We start from the raw sequence: 12,010 nt of genomic DNA, 5'->3' as shown, positions 1-12,010 counted from the left end.
TGCGAGCGCTCTGGGTCTCAGGGGCCCGGGCTGAATGCTTTAAGTAGTCACTGCGTGGGAGCAGAACAATATGTGAAATAGCTTTTTAGAAACACTCTGGCTTCTTTAATTACAATGGAGTTGATTGCTGTGCCCAGGTAGTCCAGTTGGTAACGGTTTCAGTCATGGTACTTTACCCATCATTTGATTAAAGTCGAGGTAAAAATCGTATTGCTTCTATTTTTAGGTTCGATTTATAGAAAATGTATTTAATTAAGTGGCAGTTGTTCCTGATCAACGGGTTTGCAGCAAAACACAAGTAAGTCTTTGCTGTTGGTCTCTGCTCTGCGTGGCAATTGACATGGTTGCCTCTTTCAAATTGCTTTTGAATTGTGTGGATCAGCTTGACAGGAATATTTTTTTCCAGGTTCAAATTTTGAAACTAATGTAATGAAATGGGGATTCTCGGTATGGATGAAATATTGTGACAGACCATATCATGACTTTGGTAGTGTGGTAATCTTGTTCACATGTAACATATCATTACTGTAGTGCAAATGGAATACAATTATCTAATGTAAGTAAAGTAAGACAAGAGATAATGTTCCAAGCACTCTTTAGGCGTAAAACACTGTCACTCATGAAATACTCCTCAAGAACTGACTGAAAGTATAGTTTGACACAGTCAACTGCTTGTTGTTTTAGCTACACATGAAAACAAAACCTTCTGTCAGCAAACAGATATTTGCCTGGAGCAATGAATCCTATTAAAAAAGATGCTCCACTGTGTATTTCTTTTTCATTTGCAGCTGTGCAGTCCAAGTTCTGAGAACTATGAACTTTGTTGACCCCAAACAATGCTGTACTGCTAGACTATGCTGACAGAGCATGACTGAACTAAGAGTGTAGAGTTCACGTAATCCCAAACCACTGATCCAAAAGTATAGCGTAAGCCTAAGTTGTCTCAACTTTACACATACAAAAGAAAATATGACGACGGTGATAATTTTTCACTTTGCACGGTATATCAGTAAACTCCACATGTGGATGGCATCTCTTGTGTGTGTGTATGCTGCAGAGAGGATAAGTGTAAGTCTATTTTCTGTAAGATCACCTGTGCAGCGAAGCTCTTAAAAGCCACTGCAGAGCTGCATGTTCATCCCTTGCTCTTCATCCAAAGTCATTTGTGCTTTTGTCAAAAGTGATAAATGAGATCCAGTGCCCTGCAAGACGGCCACTGAATTTTTATATGAAATTAAATTACTTGGAGGCATAAAGGCTCTATATCAATGAACCGTGGTTCCAGGGTCCCCCTATTTGTGTTCATGAGGCTTACATCTTCAGTGGCAACTTCTTAATCTTTATTTCCCTGTGATATTTGCACCGCGGCAAGCTAATAAAAAAGTCAGTGTCTGTGCACTACACCCCAAGGCCGGAACATCTGCCCGCTACCCGTCAGCTCTCTTAAAAAGGAATTTTCAATTCTGCCTTCGCCTTAAACCTGGAGAGAATCTACATCCTCTTCACTGCCACTCTGTTTGAACTGGGGAATCACACCCTCCATGTGCAGGGTTGCAGGAGTGGGGGCTGGATGACTAGTGATGAGAGAGAGAGAGAGAGAGAGGGAGAGAGAGAGAGAGAGAGAGAGAGGAAGAGAGATAGAGAGAGAGAGGGAGGAAGAGAGATAGAGAGAGAGCGTAGAAAAGAAGATGAGGATAGGGAAAATCTTGTGGGATACAGGGTTTACTTTCATCCACTCTGGTATTGATGATGAATATTGATTAAAGTATGCATGAGTAATATTCACATTCCCTGTTTGACCCTCAATAATTAGCAAGACAGAGAGAGAGAGAGAGATAGAGAGAGAAAGAGAGAAAGAGAGAGAGAGAGAGAGAGAAAGAAAAAGAAAGACGGAGAGACAGTGTGTGAGTGTGTTTGTGTGTGTGTAGAGCAGGGAGGGAGGATTGATTGGCATGCATAGTCTGAGTGTATTCTCATCAAGTGCATCCAGTGTGTCTGTTCTTCCCCCCTGCCCATCTTATCTGCAGGGAAAGTCATGGGTGTTTGGTCTTTTAATCTGCCCCCTTCATTTCAATCAAGCCCCAAGTCCTAAAAAAAACGAGCGTTTTATGACGCTCTTCTCAGCAGTTGTTCTTGTGTGTGCATTGCTGTTGTGGAGAAGGATGGGATTGTGATGACTAGAGCGAATCAGAAGTCCCTCCTTTGTCATTTTAGTTTCCTGTCTTTCTCTTTCTTCTCACTGTCTGTCTCTCTTGTTATTGTTTTAAAAAACACATGTCTTACAGTAAATATTTAGTAATACCTAGTAAATAGTAGGAAATGTCTTTTCTATTAAACTGGTGATGCTACGCAAATTCCTGTGTAATAACAGGGAAATAAGGAACATCCTAAATATCTTGAGATCTTTTATTGTGGTTGAATGTATTCTAAGTAATTAATCTGCCCATGCGTTCAGTGAAGCATTGAGGCGTCTGCTTCTGGGGTGGAGTGAAGCATTGAGGCTCTCGAAGTGGAGAAGTGGCATCAATGTCACTTGGGAGCTCTTGAGGGAGACGCTAGGTTTGTATCGATCACCGGCGGACAGGATGTGTGGTTGTAGAGCTGGGCTGAAGTAGGCCATCTGTTTACCTCTCAGAGTAGCTCTTGACCAGCACTCTCTCTCAGAGGGACCCAGAAATACGGAGCCATCACAGCCAGACCCACCGCCATGGTGCTTTAGTCATGTAGCGCATGGCATCGCTGCTTTGCCTGTCATTACACATAATACTAAATGCAAATTGGCAGTGTTGTTCTATGTCACTGTGAATCAAGTCCCCATCTGGTGCTGCTATGGCTAAGGACTCATCTGTTAGTGATATTAATTACATATAGTGATGCCAGTTCACATATCTTGTTCTCTTACTGCATTGACATGTAGGATGTTGCCGTCTGATTACAGTTTGTTTCTGCATTTAATGTCTTGTCATCAAATAGGTGAAAAACTGTTGGATTTTGGCTGTTTCACATGCAAATGTCACTCAGTTCAGCAGATCAAGTGTCCTTCATTCCAACACGTTGTCTCAGGAAATATAACAAAAGAGTTGAAAACCCTGGCGCCATTTTGAAATTTGATTCTGAAAAGCATGTTTGGAGTTTTTTTTTTTTAAACCTGATTGCTTTCTTGTTCCCTGCTGTCATTCTACTGTTCATGTTTTATAATGACCGCCAGCGTGTCCTTCACAATGGTTGCGCTGTGATCGACGTCACTCACATCATCCATTTCCTCTTGAGTAATTGTACTTATGAGTGTTCATGAAGATAGATTAGACCAGCATGGAAGAAACAGTACAAGATTGATGCTTGTTTTGTTTTGAATAGAGGTAGAACAATTGTCACTTACAATGTTGTTTTTTCCCTGAATATGATTTATTTCATTTTCTGCAAAAGTACCAAGGACATATTTCCTAAGTATATTTTGAAGTGCCTGCTGTCCCTTTATGGAAAATGAAAAGGTTTTTGTTATGCATTGAGTGCTGCATTTAATCTCTGTGTCACACATTCAAACGTTTGTCTTTCAGCCCAAAAAAAAATAATCACATTAAATGTTGGGACCCAAGCATCATACAGGACGATTCACAATGTCATTGGCTACCTGAAAGGAAGGATTAATCCAGGTAGGCGGCTCTTCACATGCCACTCACATGGCCAAGCAGGGCAGAGAGGGGTTGGCCTAGCAAGTCAATATACTGATATTGTATATTGATAATGTGACAGAAGCAACTAGAGATGTGTGAGAAGTGGAGAGACCTAGAGAAGTGTGTGATTGCTCAACAGCAGCAGTGGATCACTAACAGTAACTGCACAGATCAGACATGATAGGGAATGAGGACAGTACACAGGAAATTGTGACAAAATTGTACACATGCACATACACACATAGAATGATGAATAGAGACGTCTGTAATCATTTACATTACTATAGTCACTGATTATCAGTCAGAATGTCCTTTTTTGCAAGGACAGGGGTGCACACGTATCACATAAATGTTTTTGTTCATCAATACATTTTATTTAGGTGTGAGAGCAATCTGTTGGTGTGTTCTTGAATACTCTGTTAAACAAAGTATGTATGTATATGTGTGGTTTGAAGATGGATGGGTAATGGCCATGGTATTATTAGGATACAGAGAAACTCTGTCAGTTTAACAGACTTAATAGTTAGCTAACACACACCTGCCTTGATGTTTCTGTCATAGTATTATTGCTACCCACTTTTTGCAATACAATGATGAATATCCTATATCCTAACCATAGCCTATTACATTCAAAGATTCAGCAGTGCATTCTTTTATGAGTTATTGCTTTTTCCACAGCTCTCATCCATAACGAGTAGCGTAGACCCGCAGAGCATATTCAGTTTGTCACTAACTTTACATTCATTTGAAAGAAGGCAGCTGAACATTTCTGAAGTTGCCCGTTTTAAATATTTCATATAACAGAGTTATTGGTGAGTTTTTTTTTTTTGTCAGCGGATTAATTAATTGATTGGTTGATGAGAAATGTGCCAATTTTATAGCAAACCAGCTTGTGTTAGATAGCAAACATACAACACCTCATACAGCCCTACAAAACATGTTCAGTTAGTCCCTAACTTGTCGACTATTTCTACCAGCAAAGTTACTGGCATGGAAAGTCTAACCCATTCAAGCAGAGACATTATGCCTGTCCACGCATAGTGTTAAATAACTGAAAAAGTCTCAACACCACCAAGCATTTGCACTGATGATTTAATTTCATAACTGACTTAAACGTAACGTAGCGTAAACATAATTACATTATTACTTGCAACCGGGTAACTTAAGTGGCTAGCCGATTGCTTGCTAGCTAACTATCAATTTCCCGCTAGTAAACTAACAAGTGAGCCAATTCACTTTTCACATTTACATTACGAATCACAACAAACAAAATATCCACTGAAATAAGGGCTTTGCTTAATAGAGCTGGTACCTCCCGTTATCTGCAAACTTACAGCTGGGAAACAGTTAGCCATGCAGACCGATACCAAGCATTTGTGGCAGCCATATTGGATGGTGTTTTCCTTTCATTTCAATGGGAGAAAAGGGATGAGAAATGACTGGGGGAAATGCAAAACAAATTCAGAGAGTACTGCACAGGATCAGGACAGACGGGTCAGAGTTGATATCTCAAAAGTGCTAGGAGCAGAAGCGGCAACAACAAAGGGTGGAATAATAAAGAACAAAATGCACTAGAGATGCATTTCCACAAGTAAATACCAAGTGTGATCGCTCAACAGCAACAGAGGATCGATAACCATTGCCCAGTAAACGACAGATTATGCAGCCCTAACAGATACAGAAGGATACAGCACACAGTATGCTTTATGATTAATAAAGCTGCTTTCAAAATGGGTTGACGGTCTTCATTTAAAGTGTGCACTACGCTACATTACTTACCCAGATCAAGACAATCATTTTATAATTTACCCATTGATTACGTTCAAAAGTGTTAAAAGACTTTAAGTGTTACCAGATTCTACCCATCCTCCCTGCTTTTAAGTAACACTATGCATATATTTGCAAAAAAAATCTTTATAAGCAACTAGTTTTGATATTATCTCCAAATTAATTTGTATGCTATATGTTCATGTGAAGGAAATACATCATCAAAAAAACCATAGGTTATTGGTATTTTGTAGTCCTTTGTTAAAATATGCTTAAAATGTGTGGGATGATGTTCAACCTAAAGCCTATAATGCCCACTTTATATAGTCTGCTCCACCAAATTATCCAGTATATTTATAAAGTTGCAGCTCGTGGTTGTGCGGAACTCACAATTTGCAGGTCAAGATCACCTGCTACACTAAGCAGAGACAGGGAGACAAATCACTGACAGGAAAATTAATAGGGAATCGGAAATCCGTCAAGCTAAATATGGCAGATTTGTAACTGGAAGACCTGGCCTGTATTATAAACGTGTCAACCAGGTAGCAACCTAGCTAGCTAGCTAACAATGTTACCCACTAGCCTGGCTTCTGAAGGTTAAATGTGATTAATGTTAGCCGTTAAGCATCACCAACTTGGCAAACGAAACACCAAAACTAATGTTTGTACACTAATTATTTAAAACATTATCACATTATTATGTTTGTTTTCAGCTTCAAATTTTAAACATTTTGTTGTTTTTTCATCAAAAGGTTGGCTTTGAGGAAATGGTAGGGCAGCAGAATGAGTGATTACGGTCTTGTGTAAAAAAAAAAAAAAACATATGCTTGAGCAAAAGTAGTACTATTAAAAAATGACATTCAAATGCACTCATTCATTTCTTACTTGGTAGAATTGCAAATTATTTCTAAGGATGTGATTTTACTGGTTAAAAATATGGAAGCCCACTTCCTATACCTTATTTTAAATGTTAATCGTGCTGCTGTCTATCTTAGCCAGAACTTGTTTTGGAATGGAAATCTAGAGGCTCAGTTCAAATCCCCAAGTAGACCCAGAATGTAGCTAACTGTCCTTTTAAAACAATGTTGGTCCACTACTGCGCAAACGCAGGGCAGTTAGCTGCTGCAAATGGGCTTTTAATTACCGGCCAGCTCTGGCCTCTTGTGGATGATTTAATCAATGTCCCTGATGCAGTGGTGGTCCTTAATCTTTCCTCCTCCTCCTCCTCCTCCTCCTCCTCCATACCTCTTGCCAGAATGTCTACCTGTTTAAACACTCCTAAAATTACCCCACAGATTTACCGCCGGCTATTAGTCCACCATAATTTGCTGCTTAAGTTATTCTATGGACCACAAATCTTTTGAGAGGGAACTTTTGCCTCCTTGCTGCTTCAACAGATGTTAGATTTTAATACTTGATGTCCACGTGCTGAATGTGTGATGCACAACTCTAATTTGATCCTGATGGCCATTGATAGGGAGGGGGTTAACACATCTCGCACATTGTTTGGAAAGACTGCTAACTCAGTGAGTTTCAAGAATTTAAGAAATCTCTTGTTGTGAATTGAATTGAGAAATGAAAGTTAGCCGACAGTACAGTGTGCACGTGCGCTTTTCATGTGTGTTTGTCACGTGCGCTTTTCATGTGTGTTTGTCACGTGCGCTTTTCATGTGTGTTTGTCATTGTTCTTTTTTTCCCCCCTACAACACAGATCGATACATTCTCGCGGGCAGTCGTCACGGCAGCTGGCACAATGGTTCTTCAGAGGACTGGAGTAGTGGTGCCGCCATCATGACTCAGCTCATTTCCTCCATGATGTCTCAGGCCCGCCGGGGCTGGCAGCCAGACCGTACCATCGTTTTCTCCTCCTGGGGGGGGTCGGCACTGGGTAGCATTGGATCATTTGAGTGGGGGGAGGTAAAGTCAGAAAAGTCCAAGTTTGTGCCTGTTGACTCAGTAGCCCTTGCATAATGCCTCGGTGGAATTGGCCATTTTAGAATGTCCAGATGTATTTGCAAGTACCAAAATGAAACAACAGTGTTGTATGTGCTAGACCAGAGATGTTCTCCCCCGCTGGTGAGCCAACATGATGGGGTTTAATGAGAGGTCATGAATGCTTATCCACCTGCTTTGTTTACTTTGCCAGACAAAAAACAGCCAACAGGCCATGAGAAATGAGAAGAGACAGATGGAAGGCAGTAGCTCTTTCACTCAGAGTTAATGAAACTCTTCTGGCAGGCAGTGGTGGAAGTGCAATCAAAAGTATCATAATTAAGAAGTCAAATAAGCCCTGTACTGTTTTTTTTTTTGTATTGAACCATTTTTGGTACTTCTGGTCACCCTTGTGATGTTAGGAAGGGTTGTAGCTATGGTAATTACAACTTTGATAAAGAAGAAGATGGTGAAGATGAAGATGACGACGATGATGGTGATGATGATGCCTCTCTTATGTCCCCCAGGAGAATCGTGTGGTGTTGGAGAATAGTGCTGTGGCTTATATCAGTCTCTACAGTCCAGTCACAGTGGGGAGGTCAGCCTGTTCCACAGCATCGCCCTCACTATTTCAGCTGGCCTCTGACATCCATAAGGTACCTTTCTCTTACATATACACATATAGTTAAGGTTTAAGTCAAAGTCGTAAATATTACAGAGGGTAGAACATACCCAACCATGATGTATGTCAATTTTTGAGCGAAATGCCTGGAAGTGTCATTCAACCAACCTACCAGACTGAGTTTCTTGTGAGCTCTTAAAATGGATATAGCGTTCACATTTTTATCTCATCAAGAGCCAGATTTCGATTATCTCAATATCCTGTTGGATTTTCATTTCCCGTCTCTGCTAGCTTTCGGAATTTGTGTAATTGCATGAGGTGACAAGGAGGTGGTGAAGAGCTTAACCTATTTAAATGTTGTCAATGAGTCCCCTGGTCTTGGAGCTCCATCTGACAGGGAAATCTTGCAGGTCAGAGAGGGGCAGCTGGATGGTGGTAATGACAGAAGACCCCATTATTTTCTCTGAAACAATATTTCTGTTCATTAGCCTAAATGCCAGTCCACCTGTGACATTTCAGAGTAATAAAGGAAGTCTTGACCCATTCAGAGCGCACAGTTGGAACTCTCGGGCAGGATTGCAGATGGAGAAATGGCACGCTCACATACACGACTGGTCCCATTTCCTATGACCTTCAGCCAGGTCTTAACGTGTTAAGTTATTAAATCTCCAAAGTCTTGGCAACCTTTTCAGAGAACCACACGGTTCCAGCTTGCCTGCGTTCACGTGGAAGTTCTTATTTAGAATCAGCTACATGAATAGCAGAGGACATACTCCATGCAGAATATGATGACAGAGTTAGTATAAATGGTAGTGTCCTGAACCTTGGGAAAAGTCACAGCATGTGACGGAGTCATAGCAATTCTGTTTTTATTTCCAGGCAGTGTAACTTACTGGGCAACACATTACTGGAAACCTCCACCATCAGGTGAACAGGACCATGTCATAAGCATGTCGTGGCAGTTGCCATATACAGTCATAAGTGTTTATGACAAATTATATTTCCTGATATAACAGTGTTATATTACTCTTTATATGTAATTGCAGTGGAACCCCTCGGAGTGCTCAGTTCCATGACGGCTATAAGCTGTTATGATAAATATAATCAAGCTACAGACAGACTGCAAATGTAGACTTGTCTCGAGACACAGGAGGGAGAATGTCCTCCAAATGTCTGTGGCCGTTTGGAGCAGGGGGAGAAAGGAAACGTTGCTATATGAATGATTTAACATACTGGTAGACGTAGAATAATTATCTTTCATTGTCCCTTTCACTGAGTCATCCTTGGCTTTCAGAGCCCGCTCGTCAAAGCACAATTGTCAATGCAGTCACGTTACTCTCAGAAATAAATGTTGATTTGAAATGTCGAGCCAGCCTTTCACACTGCTCTTCATATGTCCACAGGTTACAGGCTCTCATGAATATGCCACTGGTTCTTTCTTTGCGCTTGGGCTTTCATTTTAAGCACCCACAATGACATTTTATCATTACTGCCTATTTTCCTGATTCCATAAATCAGATCTATTTCTCCCTAACACGGCAGTCTAAAAAGTTTGGTCTTTCCAGCAGGTCTGTGGTTTCAGTTTTCAATTGTGTGGAGAGCCTACCTACCCCCATGCTATGCTGTCTATAATTCATCCCCATCATTTTGAACTCATTTGCAAATTTCCCATGACTTACGGTAATAGTATCTGGCCTAACTCCCCCTCTCCTCCCAAGCTACAAGACATAAGATGATCTTATTAGTATGATAATTGGATGAATTCCCATCCAATCAAAGATACAAGCCTCTGTTTGTGTCTGACTTTGGTAATTGCTTTAGAGTAATCAGGTGCTGCAATTTCAGGTGTAAGTGAAGGGATTGTTTGCGTGTGTGCGTGTGTGTGTGTGTGTGTGGGGGGGGGGGGGGGGGGCTTAGCCTCTGAGCTGATATGCATATTGATTTCCATTATCTTGCACCTGACTCAACCTGCTTAAACAAAAGGTGACAGCTTCAGCTTATTTACCCAGCCTCAGTGTCCATAAACTCAAAATGATTGTGTTCATTCTTTTTTTTTCAGTTGTGATCATTATTTTGTACAGCGAGCTGCACATATGCTGCAAACACACATTGCCTACTGTGAGCATAAGTATAGGCTAGAGAAAACAGAGATACAGTTAGCTGAAAGTAGACGTAAAAACTTTGTAAAAAAGTGAATAAATAAATCAAATGTCACCCTGTTACTGAGCGGAATATGAGATTCTTAATTGTCATGAGGAGTGGAAAATAACCCTCGGGGCTCTCCCCCCCCCCCCCCCCCCCCCCTGCCGCCACTGCGGCTGATGCCTCTTGATTGTGCGTGTAGTTCTCCTAGACGAGCTGGACGGCTCCAATCACACTATTTATCTTCTCCGGCTGCACTCAGAGAGGCAGCAGGTAGGCTAAACTGTCTCTAGATTTTGAGACATTTTTTTTAAAGATACAATAAATCATGCCAGTGCAATACGGGTAATATTTTCCACTTATCTTAGTTTGCAGCTGTCTTCAAAGTAGAGATGCCACAGTGTTGATGTGTTTCGAATGGGTGCTTTGGAACCAATTATAATAAAACAGACCCTTCTTTGGGGATTACAGGGCCTAGCATACAAAATAAATTGAGAGACTTTTCATCGTTTAATTGGGTATTGTTGCACCCGTGTGTGTGTGTGTGTTTCGGGTCTATTTTAAACCATGGATTTCGGAGGATTGGTCTTCTCCAGGATGAAAGGAGTACAGTGTCATCCTCATCCATCCAAATCTTTTTTTTTTTTGTCTTCCCCAAAAAAGGCTCATCATACATTTCAAGCGCGTGAAACCCTCCTGAGTTTTGTTATAGGGAGAAAGGTGTTGTTTGTTGTTCGATTTACCCCATATGGCGCACGTCCCAGATTAGACCAGACTTGGCATGTTTCTCGTTTTGCCTCTATTCCCCCGTAGAGCGCATGTATGTATGTGTGGATGAGGTCCCCCGAGGGGAGCTCAAATGTGTCAGTAAGCCCTGTGCTGCCTCCATTTTTCAAGATGCCGACTCTCGTTACAAATGTCCTGCTCTTAACAGGCTTCCCTTGCTAGTTCCATCTCCGATAGGGTGGACTAAAAACCCCATTAAGCTTTGGTAATCCACTTTAACCCAGCATCTATTACCACTAAGCAAGAGATTCACCCAGTGAATTGATTTGAAATGCCCCGTGATGATACCGTGCTGTCTGATAAAGAAAAACTGGGTCACATTCATACACGCCCTGTTGTGCAGAGAGGCATTTAGTCCCTTTCACTTGTCCATTTCAACCCCATGCCCATCAAGTAGGATTCATCAGGTCTTATTTCAGAGACATATTTGTAGTCACAAAATGACTCCTCTGCCAGAAATCCAGGGAATAGATCACAGTGTCATTAATAATTGCAATTACAATGGACAGCAGAATATATTATTTATAATTCATAAATGTCTCCTGAAATATGCATACTGCTACATATATGGCTGTATGTATGTTTAATGACTAAATGGCATAGAGCAAGCACTATTCCCCAGAGGTGGAGGTGAACCAAACACTCAGGGTGTATCTCTCTCGTAGCTCCGTGCTCACTATTACAACCTGTGAAACTGACCTATATAAGGGGTGACAGGCTGACTTGATTATTTTCAGATGTGAAATCCATTTAGAGTGGAAAAAAAAAGTGGATCCTGTAATCCTCTCAGAAATGGTCAAGTCTGATTAAAAAAATGCATACAAGATGGTACACAAGCAAATCTCTGGCTATGGAGATTGGAATTGAAATAGCTCACGCATAGAAGGAACTTTTCTCTTTCTTTTTTTACTCCTCTGAAGCTGTTCCGACCTCGGACATTTTAAATGTCTACACCAGACCTTTCATCTCGTCTTGTTGACAACTTAATCACCTGTTTACAGCAAATATTGCTTGCTGCACAGAGAAAATCTCAAGAAAATCACAGTTTTTTCTCTCTCTTCTTTTCCTTGTAAGTCTGCAATCTTTC

General features: G+C 41.0%; 1 protein-coding gene across 1 annotated transcript in view; it reads left to right on the top strand.

The window, feature by feature from the left end:
• Positions 1-12,010, top strand: part of LOC105913154 (inactive N-acetylated-alpha-linked acidic dipeptidase-like protein 2) — a 242,130-nt gene that overhangs the window by 174,332 nt on the left and 55,788 nt on the right. Inside the window, exons 7-9 of the mRNA XM_031575034.2 lie at positions 3,558-3,653; positions 7,153-7,358; positions 7,901-8,029. Coding sequence (XP_031430894.1) covers positions 3,558-3,653; positions 7,153-7,358; positions 7,901-8,029 — 431 coding nt within the window. The remainder of the gene's footprint in view (positions 1-3,557; positions 3,654-7,152; positions 7,359-7,900; positions 8,030-12,010) is intronic.

This window comes from Clupea harengus, chromosome 10, assembly GCF_900700415.2.
Source record: "Clupea harengus chromosome 10, Ch_v2.0.2, whole genome shotgun sequence".
Classification (NCBI taxonomy): Eukaryota; Metazoa; Chordata; class Actinopteri; order Clupeiformes; family Clupeidae; genus Clupea; species Clupea harengus.
This window is presented reverse-complemented; position numbering and strand designations above follow the sequence as displayed.